This window comes from Aedes albopictus, chromosome 2 (genome assembly GCF_035046485.1).
Source record: "Aedes albopictus strain Foshan chromosome 2, AalbF5, whole genome shotgun sequence".
Classification (NCBI taxonomy): domain Eukaryota; kingdom Metazoa; phylum Arthropoda; class Insecta; order Diptera; family Culicidae; genus Aedes; species Aedes albopictus.
In genome coordinates this window covers 298,022,193-298,043,551 of record NC_085137.1, presented here as the reverse complement: position 1 = coordinate 298,043,551, position 21,359 = coordinate 298,022,193, and the positions used below count along the sequence as shown (strand labels likewise).

Genomic DNA, 21,359 nt, shown 5'->3' with positions numbered 1-21,359 from the left:
CTAGCTCGACTTTTTTCATGTATTCGAGGACAAATATCAAAACGAGAAGCGCCAGTTAAATTATGCTCTACGTGCTCTACCAAATTTATACGTGTGAAAGTCCAGTTAATAGAAGCAGTCTGAAATGTCCTCCTACGTAAAGAATTTTCCTGGTTATTAAATGTGATTACTTTTATTAGTACAACGGGCTGTGCATAATTCTGACCGTTCTTTAGGAAGATAGGTGGTTTTTGGTTTCATGTGCTGTACCTAACGTTGTGAAAATCATGATAAATAATATCGTTAAAAAGGGAACTAAGCCTTTGCCTCTGCTTGGTTTTGTTCCGTTCTCGGTCTGTTGTAGAATAAAAAGCCCCTTCCATTAGAAAGCTATGATAGAAGACCGTCAATTTTTTTTTGCAATTTCTAATCGTAATAGGCTGTTTTACCCCACGCAAATCTGACAGGGAAAGGCCTACTTTCCCACACCAAATTAACAGTGCTGTAATGGTTCATTACAGCACTGATTTGCGTTGCGTAATGAACCATTACAGCACTGTTTTCAGTTTTGGTCAACTTGACAACTATGCTGATGCTTTCTGGACGCAGTTTTGAAAAATTGTGACGACTGCACAGTAAAACCTGTTATAATCAGATTACCTTTAGCATTGTCTATGAACATCAGTGTGCAAGTTTGATGAAAAAGTTTTGTTAAAAACTATCCTCAAGGGTAATTTATGAAATTGCAAAAAACGTTGTACGCAACTCGGTGCAGAACTCGATTTTCCAGCACTCGTCGTAATTATCCAACTCGGCAAGCCTCGTTGGATAAATGTACGACTCGTGCTGTAAAAATCGTCATTCTGCACCTTGTTGCGTAAACTACTATTTCAATCTTTGACTTAAATCATTTTTTTTTTCATTTCTTTTTTTGTGAATTGTATTGAGATCAAATGCAGTTTTGAGGTTATAGCAAATTTTGAATGATTCCGCTGTTAATTAGATAATAATGCTCTCAGATGTCAGAAGTTAACAAAGTTTGGGCCCGCACGAAATTAGGGCACCCCACGGTATTTATTATTTAACGGAATTTGTGGACTGTATTAATGACAATCAAAGATAAAAATTGTTAAATTATTTAATGAATAATGGGAATTATTGCGAAATTCCTGAAATATTTTTTCCCAGTTAAGAAATATTTTAAGTTAAGTTTCCTGTGGCCCACTCGTGTTTCCGGTTCAAGAGGTGACGCAAGGGTCCATATAATCGATGCGGTAAGCGCACTGTTATTCAGCATTACCATGATGAAGGTGACGGGTTTGATTCCCGATCGGTCCAAAAACTTTTCGTAATGAAAATTTCCTTGACTTTCTTAGGCATAGAGTATCCTTGTGCCTGCCACATTGACAATAACATTAAAGGTCATTGCCAGATAAAGCTCTCTTTTCCCTGGGCTTAGATTATATCTTCCACGAAGCTTAAAATATAATTCGTAGTTGGAGAGAATATGTATTACAAACTGAGGGAAGGTAATAGGCCCAGTCAGACCCCTCAAAAGGCAATGTGGGTTAGTGTGTGGGAATGCCATTGAAGGTTCGTAATATTCTCCGAAGCTTTCGAAATCCAGCAGGGCACGTCCCCGGGTTACAGGTGGGGGGAAAAGGGAGATTTTTCTCATTTTTTACTGTAACTAGCCATTGTGATATTATCTTCTATGGTGTTGTAGTGCGAATGAATGATCTCATTCTATGGGAATTCGAACCTTGTAATGTATTGTTTACTAACAGTTTTCTATGCTTGACAAGGTTTGAAGACAAATATCCCTGGACTTGGATTATATCTTCCAGGATGCTTTGATTTTGGGCATGTGGCCGATGTGCTTTGCAGTAATGATTGGAATAGCTGAATGTATAAGGAACGGCAAACAGTTCAGTAAAAATCAGATTATTATTATTATCTTTATTAACGAGATTTTCAGCCCAGGGCTGGTTCATCTCGGTAATAAAACTCAGATCTTCAAGTCATTTGATATAGTTATAGTGATCATGCTGCTGCCTAGTATATCGAACATTTCGACACTAATTTTGTCTAACTGACATTTTTGAGTTCTCTTCATCGATCCTCTCTTTGTCTTATCACAGAACGTGTATTGAGTTTTCCAATGATTTTTTGGTTGAAATGCGAAGAGGACGACTACATGTTGCTATAGAAACAAAAAGAATAATGATTTTGTTTGTTTTGATAAAGTTATTAGCGAAAGAGAGAGTCGACGAAGAGAAATAGATCAAGGCAGTTAGGCTCTTATGAAAAATTATTGTCGATTTGTCGAAGTCATTTATGTGTCGGGGATAGTAGTTTACGCAACAAGGTGCAGAATGATGATTTTTACAGCAGGAGTCGTACAAAAATCGAGTTCTGCACTGAGTTGCGTACAACTTTTTTTGCAAGTTCGTAAATTACCACTTGAACAAAAATTTTCATCAAACTGTATACTGCCCATAACTGCATATTTGTAAGATTTGCATATTTTGATGGTATTGAGTTATTATCGGGAATCACCATCAAATCGCAAGTACTTTCGACTTCCTGAATAAAAATTTCAAGTTTGTTCTAGGATTTATGAAAAAAAAATACCAAGTCATTTTGTCTCATTGACCATTGTAATTGCATAACAGTCACACTGGAAAAAAGGCTGGCTTTAAAGCGTGTCATCAATCATAATCAGGTCCGATTTATTTTCTGGCCATTCGTCTAGCATATAAGATGTGCTGTAGAAAATTTTATTGCTAAACGATTGATTACCAATTTATGAGAAATATTTAAAATTTTGGTTCATTTCCATACCATTAAAAGTTGAATCTTTGGGCTCCATTTTCTCCAATGCCTACTTTTGTCGAATGTTACTCTTATGCGATTATGGGCAGTATACTGATGCTCATAGCCATGTTTAAGAAAATCTGATCATAGCTGATCATAACCTGCAGGTTATACTGTGCAGTTGTCACAATTTTTCAAAACTGCATCCAGAAGGCATCAAGAAGTTGATCAAAACTGAAAACAGTGCTGTAATGATTCATTACGCAACGCAAATCAGTGCTGTAATGAATCATTACAGCACTGTTAATTTGGTGTGGGAAAGTAGGCCTTTTTCTGTCAGATTTGCGTGAGGTAAAACAGCCTATTAAGGGGCCATTGGACTGTTTGTCATTATGACAAATATTTGCCATTGAAGTCCGACATTCATCCGAGGTTGCCATGATTTACGTTGTGTTGGTCATTTGTTGGGCTTGTTTGGCCAAATATTTGTCATGTCTAATGGGACCTTTACGATGTGAAAAATTGCAAAAAATATATTTTTGCAATTGCGTTGCTTATTTCCCTACTTTTCACTTGCGGTAGCAATCATATAACGGCCTACTTTTCTTCACTAAAGCAAAAGTGCCGAAAAGTGCTACTTTTCGGCACTCTTTTGAGTACTGAAAAGTAGCACTTTTCGGCACCTTTGCTTATGCACACTTTTTACTAACTGGCACAATTTCGTTTGGTACAGCTGTTGTGTCTACATCCACTGAGCACTCATCCGAATCAGGAAGATTTAGTTTAGTGCAGATCAGGCATACGAACAATAGCTGGAACTCCTTTCTGTTGTCCATACTGCTGTTTGATGACGACGGAAGAATGAAAATTTGTGACACCTACGACGCCATAGCCTACCTGATCAAACATAACAACCGCGCTGTCGTGCATGAGAGTTTCCACGTGGTTCTACCTGATTTCATGTTTGTGAAGCTAAGAAGATTATTCTAAATGGGTATTTTTCGCAATTGCAAAAAACTTTGTATGCAACTCGTTGCAAAACTCGATTTTTTCAGCACTCGTCGTATTTATCCAACTCGGCAAGCCTCGTTGGATAAATGTACGACTCGTGCTGAAAAAATCATCATTTTGCAACTTGTTGCATAAATAACTATTCCAGGTTGGTGAGAATATTACAAACTGAGGGAGGGTAATATGGTAATATGCCCAGTCAGACCCCTGAATGAGCAATGTGGGTTAGTGTGTGGGAATGCCATTGAAGGTTTGTAATATTCTCCGAGAATTGCCAGAGAAAGCTTTCTTTTAATAGCTTTGGGAGTGCTCATAGAATACTTAGATGAGCAGACACAGACACGTTCAATGCTTCCAGTGAACTTTTTCGTTCTAGTCTAGACAACGCCAAATGCCAAACTCGTCAAAAGCGTAAGAAAAACGTTACACTTAAACGCTTGGGAGTCAATGTTCATCAGCAACACACGAAGGCCGTTGATGAATGAAGACGACCCGCCCATTGCGTCGTGTCTTTTTAGTCTGGTAGACACGACTCCCCAGTAGCATCTCTTCTCTTCGGACGTGTACGAACATCGTTCGAAAACTGAAGGCAATCAGTCGGACATTGTCCTGTTGATGGGCGACATCGCGCCCGAAACCGGTCGACGAAAGGTAAATTTTAATATCTTGACGATTGTAAGAACTATAAGTGTTATGTTTCGTCTCACGTTGCGCGTTTTGTGAATGTCTAGACAACGGACTAGCATGCAAAGTGTGGCAGTGTCGTGTCACAGCCGAAAAACTTTTCCTAACAGCTGCAGCGGGGATCTAACCCGCTTCCTGAACACTATGCGACTAAGAGCTTGATGACACTAGTCGCACAACCACGTAGCCGCAAGTTGCCGAACAACTTTTTTAAATAAATAGGTTTTTGATTGTTTATCTAGTGTTCCCCTATTGAAACAAGTAGTTAGTGGTTGATGGGTTAATCTTATTTGGTTACAGTCATATTCTAATAAATAATGCATCATATTGATCCAATTGCGTTTGTCCGGAGTTCCATGAGAAATAGAGAATTAATATAACTCACACTCAGCAACACTCACATAATTTATTCACAATAAGTCAAAACTAAAGATATGAAATGTTACCGATGTAGCGTGGAATAACTTTATGTCTCCTTTTTTAGCTACATTGCCGAGATTCGAAATCCCAGTAGCAGTGTGCCAATCCCGGATGACCTGAAGGGTGGCAAGGAGCGGATGGTGTTCGGCAACATAGAAGCAATCTACGAGTGGCATCGAGAGTAAGTACAAAGAGCGAAAAACCCCAACCCGAACCCGCCCCAACCCAAGAGGATCCTTAATTTGCACCACGTGTCTATCGCCTTCCCCCCTCTACCTGCTCTGCATTGTTTGCCAATGTTGATTCAATTTATGTCTCTTGTTTTGTGCTTTCCCCTTTTCAAACAGCCACTTTTTGAAATCGTTGCAAAAGTGTCAGCAAAACCCGCACGAGCTCGGACCGCTAATAAAGCGAAGCGAGCGGAAGCTGCACATGTATGTCGTGTATTGCCAGAACAAGCCGGTATCGGAGCACATCGTGCAGGAGCATATGAGTTACTTCGATGAATTACGCTTAAAATTAAAATATAAATTATGTGTAAGTAACGCAGTTTCAAATTTTTTAATTCAATTCAATGTCGAGTCATGTTTTCTACAAATAAACTGCTTTCTAACGAAATTTCACTCATTTTACTTTCAGTTAGGAGATATGCTCATTAAACCTGTCCAAAGAATAATGAAGTACGAGTTACTATTGAAAGATATCCTGAAGCATACTCAGCGGGCCGGTCTCACCGAGGAAATTCCAGGATTGAAAGATGCAATGCATATAATGCGAGTAGTTCCTAAGGCAGCCAACGACATGATGGATGTCGGTCGGTTGCAGAAATTTGAGGTATGCTTGTGTGCTTGAAGCCGCGATTGAATTAGCCTTAGCAGAGAAACTAATCCAATTCCAACTCCTCCTCTCCCATATCGTAGGGTAAGATAACGGCACAGGGCAAGCTACTGCTGCACGGTCCGCTTTACTGTGTCGAAGGTGCCAGTAGTAGTGATAAGAATTCGTACAATGCCCAAAAGCCGAAAGAGCTGCATGTGTTCCTGTTTGAACAGAACATCATCTTTGCGGAGATAGTGGGCAAGAAGACGCAGTTTACGAGCCCGAGCTATATCTACAAGGCGCACATACAGGTAAGATTTCATTTATGCAATGTGATACAGTAATAAAGTTACCCTTCGTAACCAGTTTGGTACTGTGAAAACTTATGTTATTGAATATCCAAACCACACAAGGTGTCTGTAAAGCGTCATAACTTTTTGACGAATCCGACACATTTTACGCTCGATACAAATTTTCAAACTTATATTATTAACAAAAGCCTAGAATAGGCACGTTGTCCGAGACAACAAAAAATTGTTCTACGTAGTTTATGAACAGTTAAATAAAAATTGAATGCTTGTAGTCATCCATTCACTGCGGCAAAAATTTCTTAAGAAATTCATTACAGCGGTCTTATGAAAAATCTCATAAGAAGGCTCTTGTGAAAATCATCATATATCTTATGAAACGTTGATCCCGAAAACCCAAACTTTTTATTGCACTCCAACCATTCCAATTTTCGAAGCGTTGATGGGCGCATGAGTAAAGCACGCGTTCTTCGATCTCGACGTCCCTGGTTCGATCCAGGTTGCGATTTTGTTTTATATTGTCCAAAAATATTTCATAAGACGTCTTATGAAATGATATCATAAGAATTTCTTATGGAAATCAAAACTTTTTCTTATGTCGAAATTTCATAAGACAAACTTATGACCTTCTTAAGATCAGTTTTTTCAGTGTTATAATCAAGATGGGCCAGTCAGTTCTGCCTAAGTGTATAATCAGGAACCTTTTCTAAAACAACTTCAAAAATGCTACATGTATTGCAGATACTCTGGGTCTCTCATGATGTGTGGCTTACTCGTATTCAGTATACTTTCTCTCCATTAGTTTTTAAATCTAATTCAGCTGGTAGGGAAATGAATTAAGGTCGTTTGGCATAAGGTTGGTTTATTTCAAGCGTCCTTTGCTGTACTGACGTAGCCAATTCATCCACTGCCATTATCTCCCATCAGAGCTTGGAAGATTCGTTCAAAAACGAACAAATTGCCAGTTTTCAGGCTGCTGTGAAGCAAGTTTTTGTCGCCTCTCCGCGGTGGCGCACCATCACATATAGCGTGCCACACGATGAACGAAATAAGCAAGAATTTCTATTGTAAAATTATCTCTAACAATAGAAATAGCCGGGGCCCGTAGCGTAGTGGCTACACATTCACTTCATAAGGTGATGGTCATGGGTTCGATCCCAGCCCCGGCACTTCGTCAGTTGCTCTTCCCCCCCCGAGAGTGGCTGGCACTTGACCCTCTTCTGAGCTCCATAGCTCAAATGGACCCGGATAATTGGATATCGGCGAAACGGCAACTCATAATGGACCTCCAATCGGACTGGAAAAGGAACAAGAGCCACACATCAACATCCTCGTGCTCATCATTCTACCAAGGACAGGGTAGAAAGTGACAGCAGCGCAAAGGCTGTCCGTTCGATATAGTAGAATAAGAATGAATAGAAAACATTTAGGCGCTGTACAAAGTTTAAGTCCAGCTGCCATTTGGAATCGCTCTCGCAGTGCCCTAGTGGACAAAAGAGCTGAAAATTAGGTTAAGTAGTTGAAGAATAAAAAAACAATAGAAATTCAGGGCTACCAACCTTGACAAATTGTGCTTCACGTCAAAAAGTGACAGTTGTCTTCGTTTTATCAGGGATGCAGCCCACCTATCGGGTGCCCAGTTAAAACGTTACCCAACGAACGAAAGTTGGCTGTACCATATAAACCGATGTCATTAAAGTATTGCCTAGGATGTGTCGAATAAGTTTGTCAAAGATCGCAAAGGGGTTCGATGCACGTAGAAAAAAATATTCTCTTGCCAAAAAGTGAGATTTTATTATTAATGTTATTCCTGTGCATGTTAAATGTTAAGCACCATCATAAGTTCAGTTGCTAATAACTTTTTTCACTAGACTCGAATTTTATATTAATGTTAATTGATTCATTCAGCATGTCTGAAAAGAGTAACGGCTATGCAGATTATTGGCTGCACAAGAGCCATTATCATGTAATTCTAGGCAGCAATGGGCTAACTTGCGCTGCTGTGTCTATGACATGTATGCTGCTTGGGATTCTCCCCCTTCTCGTCAAAGTGCTGCTTCCACCTTTCAATCAATTCATGCTACGTTAGGGAGATCCAGTCGTGTAAAATGGGACACATTCCCTGGTATGAACAAACCGAAACCATACATAAGAATAAGTATTTAATGTCGTTGCTTAGGTTCCTGAAAGTTGTAGCTAAGGTACATTTCTTCGTAGGTAACTTGGCAATCGTTACCTTTTATATTTCCAAAACATGAACGTAATCTTTTTCACCTTATTAATGTATGTGTGCCACTAACGAGTTTAATTTGTTTATCGTTTCAGGTGAACAAGATGACCCTGCAGGACTTATCCGACCAAACCAACGGAAACCGGTTCTCGCTTTGCTCAATCGATCCGCAGCGCTCCAGTCTGAGCTTTATTTGCACAGCGCCTACGATCGAGCTGCACAACGAGTGGCTCAACACAATTCGCAACATTTTGCAGACGCAGAATGACTTTCTAAAAGCAATACAAAGTCCTATCGCCTACCAGAAGGAACTAACAAAGGACTCATAAATACCAACCACCATATACATTCATGCTGCACCAAGCGTGATGACTTCATCGGTGTAAGTTAAATCGAAATCATCTATTTACAATCAACATTCGGCGAACCAGGAACGGCAACCAACGCAGGCCATCTAGGACGACGACCCGGGTAAACGAGGTAAGGTACACGAGTTTCAAACGGTTTGATTTTATAGTACAGCTATCAGCCGCATCGCATCGTACGAAGAAGCAGTAATGACACCAGCCAGCAGCAAAATAAGTCAAGCTCACATTTCATACCAACAATGTGAGGAGGATTGACGTCAAGAATTTTAAGAACAACAACAACCTACAAATTTTAGGTAAGCCACAAAGTATGGATAATTTGTAATTAAAATAAATAAATATACAGAAAACGAGTATGACAAACAACAACATAGAGACAAAAAGTGATGATCAAAAGGTTTAAACAAAAACTAAAAATCTATTACAAAATGGGAACGCTTACCAAAAAATAATGGTTTGTGAAAATCGCGCATATGAAGCGTAATTATGGATAACCTAATACTTAAAACAAATTCTACATTTATATTGCATTCGTGAGTAGAACAGCAAGAAATCACAACAAATACAAGAGAAAACAAAACAAACAACAGCTAGTGTAATTCAATAGCAGCAAAAATAAAACCATCAAACGTGGATAACAAATATATTTTATTGACTTTACTATATTCAGCAACAAACCTAAAGAAAAATGCGAATACCAAACAACAGCAGTTATAAAAAGAAAGGAGACAAACAGCATGGAAAACCTTACCAAAAATCGGATTATCACCCATAGAAACAAGGGAAAGATTGATAAATAGGTAACCTTTGAATAAAAAGAAACACACATGCATACAAATGGTAGAAAGGAAAAAGCAAGCAAACAACAACCAAAACAAGAAAACAACATATTTTTCGATCGTTTTGTACACTAGTAGTAACATTGAATTGAATTTCGTCCCGTATTACTTTGTAATAGGCTAGCAATGAACAAGGCTTAGGAACATCGTTTCCGATGCGTTGGGGGTAGTTTCGCTTTTGTCTCGGAAAGGATTTTCGACTCTCTGCGTGGATTCAATTGGTGTGGAAGAGAGCTCGAATGCTTGAAAATCGGCTAATCGGGTTTGAATTGGCTTTTTTTTTACAAACGTCGTGCTGGATGATGCAAGCGATGTCAGGAAGGCTTCTGAGCAGATGGAAATCAAATTCGTTAAAAATTCGACGTGTTGTTCTTTGGTTTTCAAAAAAAAATGGTTGAAATGAAATTTTAGTTTCATTTCGTGTGAACACAAAAACATAGATGGCTTTTTCGATTATTACCTTTGTCTTGATTTTTGCGAGATAGCGAATTAAATTTCGAAACAAACTACTCTCTGCATGATTTTATTTTGCGCAGTTAAAAAAAAAAGACACGGACACCGTCTTCAGCCAGAGGCTGTACAGACTTAACGAAACTTAACACTAGACAACGGACACGACACACATTACGAGCACCAGTGGTTACGAGAAAGAAACATTTCTTGCGAAAAGTTTCATCACTCCGAGCGGGAATCAAACCCTCACCCCATGGCATGGTACGTTTTTACGCTTGGTGACGCTAACTGCACGGCCACGAAGCTCCGCAAGAAGTGTTTGCATCTCTTTACAGCCAATACTAGTAATAGTAAACATTTTTATAATTATGATTTTTACTGAGATATGGTTGGTTTACTCAAAAAAAAACATCTATGTTGATCCATTTCAATTAGGATTTACAGATGTTCTAGGTTTTACTTAATAAATCCGTCAATTGTTTTAGCGGGTTTCTACCATACGATACTCGCCAGTGGCAATGGTCGTTCAGCTTCTCTCAGGTTTTTTCCCAGGCGGACAAAAGGATAGATATTTATTGGTGATCTTGTTCCATTGAAAAAAAAAAATACAATTCGGAGATTTTTTTTTTTGTAGTTACTCAACAATTATTGAAAAGATTGTCACGTCAAGTTTTGGACGATTTTTCTCGATGAATGTAAGGACGAGGCCGGCTCCGTTATTGACTTGATAACCTATCATGATACTTGATGCATATTTTATGCAATTCAGTATCATAATTTCAAGTTTATTCAACTCATTTGAGTATCATAATTACCAACTTTTCCGCACTGGTTCATTATGCAACTGTAATGAGTTGCATAATAAAAAATAGTTGTATAATGTTCATTATACAACTCATTTGAATTGCATTATGAACATTATGCAACTCAAATCAGTTATGTAATGGAAAAATCATCGCATAAATTTTTTTTTTGCAATTTGTCATCGTAATAGGCAGTTTTACCTCACGCAAATTTGACAGGAAAAGGCCTACTTTCCCACACCAAACGACCAGTGCTGTAATGGTTCATTACAGCACTGATTTGCGTTGCGTAATGAACCATTACAGCACTGTTTTCAGTTTAGATCAACTGTTCGCGCGTCACAAGAATGATTTTCGGACACTTCAAAACACTCGTTAACTCACGACGGGTTACGTTAATCGAAACTACTTTATTGCGCGAACAGAAAATACACTTTATTCCGAATAACAACGACGTGTTGTATCCGCGGCGGTATATTGACTTCTAATTATCCTATGTACAAAATAACAGCTGACCGGCGGCGGCGATCGAGAGGCGATCGTGTGCAAAGTTTATTGAAACTCTACCTGCTAGGCCCGATCATTGCCATGACTGAAACGGACCAAGAAAGAACGGGTGATAGAATGAGATAGCCCGAAGTGCGCCGACTGTGGAACACGTTTGGGTAACTCATTCTCTTCCTGGCTATCCCTTGCACGACCATCAACTTCTTGATGCTTTCTGGATGCAATTTTGAAAAATTGTGACAACTGCACAGCATAACCTGCTACGATCAGATTTTCTTAAACATGGCTATGAGCATCAGTATGCAGTTTGATGAAAATTTCATTAAAGTGGTAATTTATGAACTTGCAAAAAACGTTGTACGCAACTCGGTGCAGAACAAATACACCTTGTTGCGTAAACTACTAGTGTGTCACTCGGCAAGCCTCGTTGGATAAATGTACAAATCGTGCTAAAAAAATCAACTTTTTGCAACTCGTTACATAAATAACTATTAACACATTGATTAACTCGTTGGTAGACATATTTGATAATTTTGGTCGAATTCTGAAAGAATCTATGGAACCTAGCACATCTCTTTTAAAATTGAACTGTTTGTGTTTTTCAGTCTCGTAATGGACATACCTATTTTGATATAACAATCACCGTGAAAGATTTGGTTGGTTTAATAAATCCATTGATTCCAGATTGATCCATTTGACTCCAGATGGTCTCTGAGATGTCTGCTGTATTGATTTTCCAAATAGGTACACCCGTTAATTTGATTACCGGGCTCGGTAACGAATTTTCGATTTCTATGTTTTGACATTTAATTTACTAAATTCCGAAAAATATTTTGCAATATCTCGGTGAATGAGATAACTGACCGTACCAAGTTAGAAAACTCAACAAGTTGCTGTTGAAAACCCAGTTAAAAAATAATTGAGTACGGAATATTAGTTACTGACTATGTAATTCCCCTCGAATCAAAATCCTCTACGATTTTGCATGCAGCAGTTTATAATGTAGCAGCGCCGCAACATTTGGGGCGAAACAGTATTATTTTATTATTCCTAATCCATTTACTCTATTAGCTAAATTAACTGAGTATCTGTGCTTGGTCTGCGTCTGCTTCTTTACACTATTATTTCGCCGAACAGTGTGTTCCATATTTAAAACCTCACATCGATCTCACAGAACAGAATGAATCCCAATTCGGACGGAATCATTCACAGCTGTACAAATGTGTGTTTTCCCCTAGACGTAAAACACTGAACAACACTGTAAATCGTATTTGCTGTAGATAGCCAGATGAAACCTGCGCAGCGTGCAAGAAACTTCGTAAAACTACCATCGACTTCCCTTGCCAAGACAATGTTCTCGGCAGAATTTAGCAATGCTAACAGTTTTCCTCTTATTTACGAACAACGCTCCACCAAATTTTGTAACTTTGTATATAATGTAAGTACCAACCTACTGATGTCGCTGATTTCTCATGCCTACTTTATCTCGTTTCACCTTCTTATCAAAACTGTGATTGAAAGCAAACAGATGAGTGAAATTTAGTTTTTTTCGGTCCAATATGCGCGCGAATGATGGTGATTCTAACATCACAATACAAAACACAAAAGCACGCATTGGTTTTGCAACTCAGCGCACTTCGCAATGCCAAGTGCCAGGGGTTGCGTATCTTAATTTTGTAATGCGTTTATCATAAGTAAAACAAAAAGTGTAAGTAAAAGCTGAGGAATAACAGATTACAGGTATGTTATGTGTGTGAATGGTTCACTCGGAGAAGAACAAAACGACGGAGCAAGATGAAAAAAAATTGACACAGAGAAAAGTTCTGTAAAATTTGTGTGATAATATTTACTAGTAATATGTTATGTTTAATTTATGAATTTATCCTAATTATAAATTACACAATCACCTAAATCCTCTATTTAAGGAAATGAAAATGAAATGAGTCGGTTCAAAAGGAAATCTAAAAGTCGCGAACGTTACTCGCGAAAGGAGTAAAAAATAACATGTGAAAAGCAGTAAATAAAATGCATGAAAAACGATCAAAATGATAACAGCAATTCGATCTTCTTGACTGTGCTGAAACATATCCATACGCCGCATTAGTTCATGTCGCAGTAGTCATCGTTCATATTGATGCACTCCAGTTTGTGCCACCCTTTTTAAAGAGGTAATGAGGCCCTCTAGCAGTTAATTTTCTTACATCATCTTCCACAGAAATACAGTGTTCAAACTGGGAGCTCGTCTTTTCCAGTAGCCTTGCTATTTTCACAATTCTTTTTAACCCTCTACTTCACATGGTTTCTCTCAATAGATAAACACCAAAAGACTTAACAAATACTGGCGTGAGTGAGAAATGGACAAATTGGAGTGGAATTTTCGAAAAAAGTTACTCGTCCTCTCGGTGAGACTCCAAACTAATGAATTCTACTCACTACACAGGCGCATTGCCAACTAGACCACGAGAAGACTCGACGATGTAGTGACTAACCTAAATTAAAGTTCAGCTCGAAATTCCACAGACCGCATTTCTTTCGGATGAATTAGGTGTCCATCTACATTACGCATCTATTGTATATGTAAGGCCTAAGCGAGTGCGTATTGTTTTTAGTGTGTTGAAAGTCCACACACCTCTCATCGACGACTGTGTCGAAGAGATCGCGTGGAGAGCGTAAAGCTTACTTGATTAATCAATTAATTATGTCTTCGAGCATGTCATGAGTCCGTTATGTTTCGTAAGCGGTCGTTTGAGAACGTCGCGACCCGTTGGAAGCTTCCCTCATCGAATATTAACTACGCAGACGAGCCTGGATGCTCGCACGTGGTTCCTCCTGATGCATGTTTGTGTAGCGAGAAGATTGTGCTAAATGGGTATTTTTCGTAATTTAAAAACAAATTGTATGCAACTCGTTGCAAAATGATGATTTTTTCAACACTCGTCGTATTTATCCAACTCGGCAAGCCTCGTTGAATAAATGCACGACTGGTGCTGAAAAAACATAATTTTGAAACTATTTACGGATTATTAAATAAAGAATCCTGTGCTTTCAACGTATGCAAAAAAGTTCTCCAAGTGCCTGGTGGTGCTCGAGAGTGATCTATTGTTTGCTTCCCGCGATTAATCTATTGTTTGCTTCCCGCGTGAAGCGAACAATGGCGAGCTAGTTCTTTTGTTCTCGCCGGTTGTAGTAAATATTGAAAGATCACTTGACGCGAGTGCTCTATTGTTTGCTTCAGGTGTGAAGCGAACAATCTCAAATTCGTTTGCATATTCTGCTACGTCGGTTGTGGTAAATGTTGAACGATCACTTGGTGCAGGTGGTCGATTGTTTGCTTTCCGCGTAAAGCGAACAATATCGCGGCGGCCTGCATGGTAGGATCAAACATCAAAAGTTCATATTTCTTATCAAAATGAATTCTGCTGACCCAACGATATCTCCCCTACCAACAAACACTCCCTCCTGCAGCCTTTGGTGGAGTCGCAGCGGTAAACGCGGTCCTTCACATAACGAAAGTTGTTACTAATATTCCTTTCCTCTCCCAACCTGACTGCAAGGACGTGGCCGGCGCCGTTATTGCACTGTAAAAGAGAATCTCTGAAGCGCGCACAGTGAGAATGTTGACCACTCCCAGTAAATTACAGTGGACCTTCGATAACTGCAACATGTTTACGCTTCACTTAGCGAATGAAATTCGATAACTGCAACAACTAACAGACGTCAAAAAACTGTCAGTTACTGCAGAATGCAGCCAATGCACAATCGGTCCAGGGCCGTGTTTACGAAGACAAAAATGTTTGTGCCTGAACCTTAAGCTTTAGATACATGGTGTCTTTGGGAAACTTTCTTCTTATTTTTCGACCTTTTTTCTCATTATTGTGAAATTAGGGTGGTCCCTCTAGTTTCGCTGATCCAAACATCTGCTTTTTAATAGTTTTATGTACGTTCACAAAATGTTCTACAAAGTTGTAAAAGAACTTATTTGGAGCAAGTTTGCCGAAGAAACCATTATTCTATCTGTTATGGTTCCTAACATATAATTTTTTGAAAGATTCATGTTAGGGTGATCCATGAATTTCTGTTTTCCGGAAATAACTTTTAATTCGTTCGTTTCTCGTAAATACTTTGTTCCGAGCTCTTTTAGAACTATTAACAACGCATATTTTTTCCAAAGAGCTCAAAGTTCTAACTCTCATAGTAAAAAAGATATTGGCATTTTTCTTCAAAAAATAACTTTTTTTTTTTTCAAAATGTCATATCTCAAAAAGGAGCAAATGGATTTTTTATCTCTCTTTCGCATTGGAAAGATCGTACTCTGTTCTATTTATGGTGAAAAAACTGCAGGTACCTTTTTTGTTCAAAACTTTTTACTGAATTTAGAAAATACGATTTTTTTCATGGAAATGCAGTTGTAACTTTAAAAATCGATTAGATACAAACTTGGCGTCTTCGACAAAATTGTGAGTTTTTGGCTGCTCTAAAAGTGCCCAGAACAAAGTATTGCGAAAAAATCAAAACATAAAATTATATTGAATTAAAACCGATTTTCATATGGAAAGCGGAACAATTTCAGCAAACTCGACTAGTCTTTGTTAGATAGATCGAAGCAACCATGTCGAAAATGTTTAAATTTGCTTATAATCTTTAATTCGTCAATGAACTCAACTTAAAATGTGATTTTGAGCCGATTTCCATCAATTCAATTTCAATTTCATCACTTCAATGTATGGATAGTGAAAATGTCATTCACTAGTATATGTTTACGTTAACGTAAAAGCCTATCAAAGTTACATGATTTACAATATCTTATCAACATTGTGCCTAAATGGTGATGACAGTATAAATAAACATTGGTTCTAGAATAAAACGGATGATCATTTACCAAGCTACTTTGATCTATTTAGCAAAGACGAGTTGAATTTGCTTGAAGTGTGTCATTTTTCATATGAAAATCTGTTTTTATTCAATATAATTTTATGTGTTGTTTTTTTCGCAATAACTTTGTTTTGGGAACTTTTATAGCAGCCAAAAACTCACAATTTTGTCGAAGACGCCAAGTTTGTATCTCATCGATTTTCAAAGTTACAACTGCTTGTCCATTAAAAAATCGTATTTTCTAAATTCAATAAAAAGCTTTAAACAAAAAAGGTACCTACAGTGTTTTCACCATAAATAGAACAGAGTACGATCTTTCCAATGCAACCAAGAGATTGAAAATCCATTTGCTCCTTTTTGAGATATGACTTTTTGAAAAAAAGTGATTTTTCAAAGAAAAATGACAATATCTTTTCAACTATGCGAGTTAGAACTTTGAGCTCTTTGAAAAAAATATGCGCTGTTGATAGTTCTAAAAGTGCTCGGAACAAAGTATTTATGAGAAACGAACGAATTAGAAGTTATTTCAAGAAAACTGAAATTAATGGATCACCCTAACATGAATCTTTTAAAAAATTATAAGTTGGGAACCATAAGAAATAAAATAATGGTTTCTTCGACAAACTTGCTCCAAATAAGTTCTTTTACAACTTTGTAGAACATTTTGTAAACGTACATAAAACTATTAAAAAGCAGATGTTTGGATCAGCGAAACTAGAGGGACCAACCTAATTTCACAATAATGAGAAAAAAGGTCGAAAAATAAGAAGAAAGTTTCCCAAAGACACCATGTATCTAAAGCTTAATCACTGACGAGGTTTCATTAATTGGTTTGGGTCAATCAGTCATCCTGGAATTGTATTTTGTATGGCAATTCGCCTTATAGTTCGCAGTAAATATCTATTGCTGCATTCATAGCTTGTTTTTGTCTAGGAAAACTAATCCCAATCGGGCATCCCGGTTCGGGTTTTATTACTAGGGCTCTACTATAAATTAAAGTCCATGTAAGGGAAATCTTAGTATCTCTAGTACTTTACCGCTGCACGAGATGGCCTGAAAGTTGGCAATCAAAATGGGGCGGCATTTCATGGGCCTCTATTTGCCGGAGCCCTACAAATGTACATTAAAATTAGGGGAATATTTCCGTTAAGATGTAACTCAAAGAATGCACGAATATTGGACACATTACAATTATTCTGTCTTATTAATGTAACAAATATTTATACCCGTAACATAGCTCAATCGTTAGCTTATAAAACAATCTTCAGTTAGGCGTGATAAGTTTGGCATATATTTACAAACATAAGCAATTAAAAATATTGACAGAATGTGAATGCAGCGTACTAAAGCACCATGTTTCGGCTAAAACTGCAAACTGGAAATATTATTGATACTATTTACTGCTGTAATTCTGCAGGCATTTGATGTACCATAACCAAAAATGTGCCGAAATTGTCAATGTCGCTTACGTCACTTTACAGAATTACGGCAGTTTAGTTTCTGATATGTTGTACAAATCTCTAAGTAACGTTTAACACGCATATTTTCTTTCAATCCGTTAACGTCCAAGGTGTCTCACAATTGGAATCTCCATAAAAGTCAAGTTTTTCAATAAAATAAACATGATTTCACGAAATTATTGGAAGTCTATAATACCCTTCTTCGCGTGTCAGTCCCATATTGTTTCTCAAAGCGCCTACCTTTTGCATTGTACAGTGACCCCACAATTTATGAATCGGCAAAAATGACCACAGTTTATGGATCACTCCATTTGATCAACATGGTGATTCATAAATAGTGTACAAAATTAAGGTGATTCATCGGTGTGGGGTCACTGTAACACCAATTATTAAAAAAAGGAATTCAATTCATGCTTACTCTTTTCGTGGCAAATTGATCTTGAAATAAGGCGGGAAGGACATAAAATTGATTTCATATGACCTCGTAAGTGACAAGAATATGATTTAAATTAAAAACATCATGAAATTGACATGCGAAAAGGGGCGGTATAGTGTAGCTCAAAAAAAAAAACTTCAATGTGGGTCCTCAACATCTGATAATTTTTCCAAGCTCTATTTTAGTAGAAAAGCTGCATAGTATGCGTTGATCAATTATATCTCCAGATCAGAAATCAGCTGTCACAGGAAGGTCCTGTATTGTATCTTTCTATCTACCTTCTCGTCTCTACATACAACTATACAACTCATACGTATACATAGCCATCGCTAGAACAGATACGGGTTGAAAAAGCCGTTTCTTTTCATTCCAACTTTCTCAGCACAGTGCGCAGTGTTTATCTATCACTGTTCCGCTTCTCCTTCAGTGTAATCAACACACAATCTATCAGCTAAATTATTATTATTAGCTTTATTAGGGAGATTTTCAGCTCGAGGCTGATTCATCTCCAATCACCTAAATATATCTCCTATCCATGAATCGCAGAGTACTCTCTGTCTTTAGTATCAACAACCATCACTCTCTAACATACCTTTCCCTTCCCAACTGATTGTAAGGACTTGGCCAGCGCCAGTATTGATCCAAAAGTGTATGAGCTGCTTAGTTTGCGTCAGCAAAGCCGACTATCTTCACTCCTACCGGAAGCTACGGTCGACCTCCCCTTCCGAAACACGTACTAGCTACTTGAGAGACCATTTACAAGCTCGGTGCCCGAATAAAAAATACAGTAGAAAAACTGAACGCTGTATTGTAACAGTACTATTTAGAACCATATTTTTACAATAGATACCACTGTAAAAATAAAAATGCAAAAACAATAAAATGTAATGTAGACACTATACACGAGACTATACAGTCAATTATAAATAAGATTTTTACAATATACTATAGGGGTTGTTAAATATCGTAACAATATAAAAAAATATTTTTCTCCATATATAGGGTAGCGGGCAGCGGCCGGTATTTTGGGCACTCTTCGCTATAACTCAGTCAAGTCCAAACCAATTGACTTAAAATTTTGTACACGGCTAGACACTATACGTATCTCATCGCGTTCCAAAAATTGTATCAATTGGTTCATAATTGGCTGAGTTATAGCAGAAAAGTGCCCAAAATAGGACCCCTGCCGAGATGGTTCCACTTCCCTATATTTTTGCAACTAGCATTAGGGAAGTGGCCCATCTCGGCAGGGGTCCTATTTTGGGAACTTTTCTGCTATAACTCAGCCAATTCTGAACCAATTGAAACAATTTTTGGAACGCGATGAGATACGTATAGTATCTAGCCGTGTACAAAATTTCAAGTCAATTGGTATGGAATTGACTGAGTTATAGCGAAGAGTGCCCAAAATACCGAGATCTCGGCAAAGTTTTAACGACATCTCGGTAAAATTTTTACCGAGATTCAGTGAAAATTATTACCGGATTCTCGGCTGTTGGATTCTCGGCAATCTGTTTGCTGAGGTCGACGATTTAATTTAAGTGTGTATGTAATATTAATTAATTTTATTCATTAAGGCGAAACTGGAAGCATTTCCTCATTTTTTTGGTTTTTATTTTCAGGACTGTTACAAAAGAGTCGATTTGAAAACCGCAAAATCCGCGCCAAGCTTTTTGAAATCCGCGCTGAGTTCATCAAATCCGCGCCAGTGCAAAAACATATGATTTTTTTGTCTCAAACTCATAAAAAGCCAGATTTTTTTTAACTTTTCGTGACTTTTGTTGCACTCTAGATGAAGATCATTTCTAATGTTAAGAACAAACGTCTTGAAATCCCGCTTCAACAGTGCATAAGAATTTCAGGCGCACAAATCTCAAGAAGCAAGCTTCAAACAACACTACATTTTTGATTTTGTTCTTGCGCACTTGTATCAAGCTTAAAATAAGAAGATCAGGGGCGCTGGTTTTTTTACGAAGAATTTAAAAATGTTTCAAACAGACTAGTTTTTTTTTTAAATTGGAATACGCATGTTTGGATCAATAGTTCTATGATTGCTTATCAATCAGGGTGACTACTATTTTTGTAGGAATTCTGAAATAAAATCTGTAGTAAAGCCCAAAAAATCGTTCGAGAGAGCTGCAAGAACAGTGTCAGATTTTTTTTTTTTTAAATCATGGATTATTTTTTATAGAAACTTATTTTGTGAAGTTTACGTATTTTTGGATAATTCTAGTTTTTAACAAAAAAAAATCAATTCGACAGAAGTTCCACAAGTAACTGATTCAATTTCGTAAATTCTGTTATTCTGAAACTCAATGAATCAAGAAAATCCTGCATGTTAAAAAAATCGCTAGAAATTTTTTATGAATAATATTTAATTCTAACCAGAGTTATTTCCAATTGTTTCATAGAATTCTCGAAGAATGCAATCATAAAAATCTTCACACAGTCAACAAAACCAATGCTTTTATTTACGAGATTCTATTAAATTTTACTACAAAATTCAACCAAATGTTTATTCAAAATTTCCGGTAGACGGCTTTTTGCAAATTCCACAAAAAAGCAGCTATCAGAATCACCAAGAAACCGTAACAATTATTTCAGAAATCTTGCCAAGCTTCAGTGATTTTTTCGAACCTCATCACTCTATAAGTTCCGTCCAAAATTTCAATTCTATCCAAAATTTCAGCCAAAATCAGAAATGACTTCAAGAGGTTGACTAAGAAATTCAGAAGATGATCTTCTCTGTTTTCATAAATTGAGTGTTCAATGCAGTGCAACCTATCTAGCACTCCAAGATAGGAACTATTAAAATTATTTTTACTCATTCACAAAAATCATAAATCCAATTTGAAAATGTTCTTTATTTTTTTCTGATTGTGTAGAGCTTCTTGTCTAAAAATGTTATGCAAGTGCATTTGAAAACCATTTCCGCAAAATCCGCGCCAAAATTAGCAAAAACGCGCGAAATCCGCGCGAAACGCAAAATCCGCGCCCTGTATTTTTTATTAAATAACGAAGCAATATTTTCAAAATCGGTTTTCGTGCACATGTAGAGTATAGATCAGGGTATCTTTCAGAGGCGAATGAACCTGATGGTTTAAAACCTCTATAAAAAAAACAAGGTAACTTCTGATTTTTTTACGCGGTAGAAAATGTTTTTCGTTTTTGCAGAAACCGTTTTTTTAGTGAAATTTTGTTCAAAAATGGTATCTGCAACGAAAAACATTTTCTTCCGCGTAAAAAATCAGAAGATACCCTGATCTATACTCTACATGTGCACGAAAACCGATTTTGAAAATATTGCTTCGTTATTTAATAAAAAAATCAAAAACCAAAAAATGAGGAAATGC

At 37.4% G+C, this 21,359-nt stretch overlaps 1 protein-coding gene across 1 annotated transcript in view; it reads left to right on the top strand.

Moving 5' to 3' along the window:
- LOC109430601 (triple functional domain protein) overlaps nt 1-9,282 on the top strand; it is a gene marked incomplete in the record, with an annotated part of 231,873 nt that extends 222,591 nt beyond the window's left edge. The window contains 5 exon segments of the mRNA XM_062852125.1: nt 4,976-5,092; nt 5,259-5,448; nt 5,551-5,745; nt 5,832-6,041; nt 8,364-9,282. Coding sequence (XP_062708109.1) covers nt 4,976-5,092; nt 5,259-5,448; nt 5,551-5,745; nt 5,832-6,041; nt 8,364-8,597 — 946 coding nt within the window.
- Nucleotides 9,283-21,359: the final 12,077 nt, after the last annotated feature.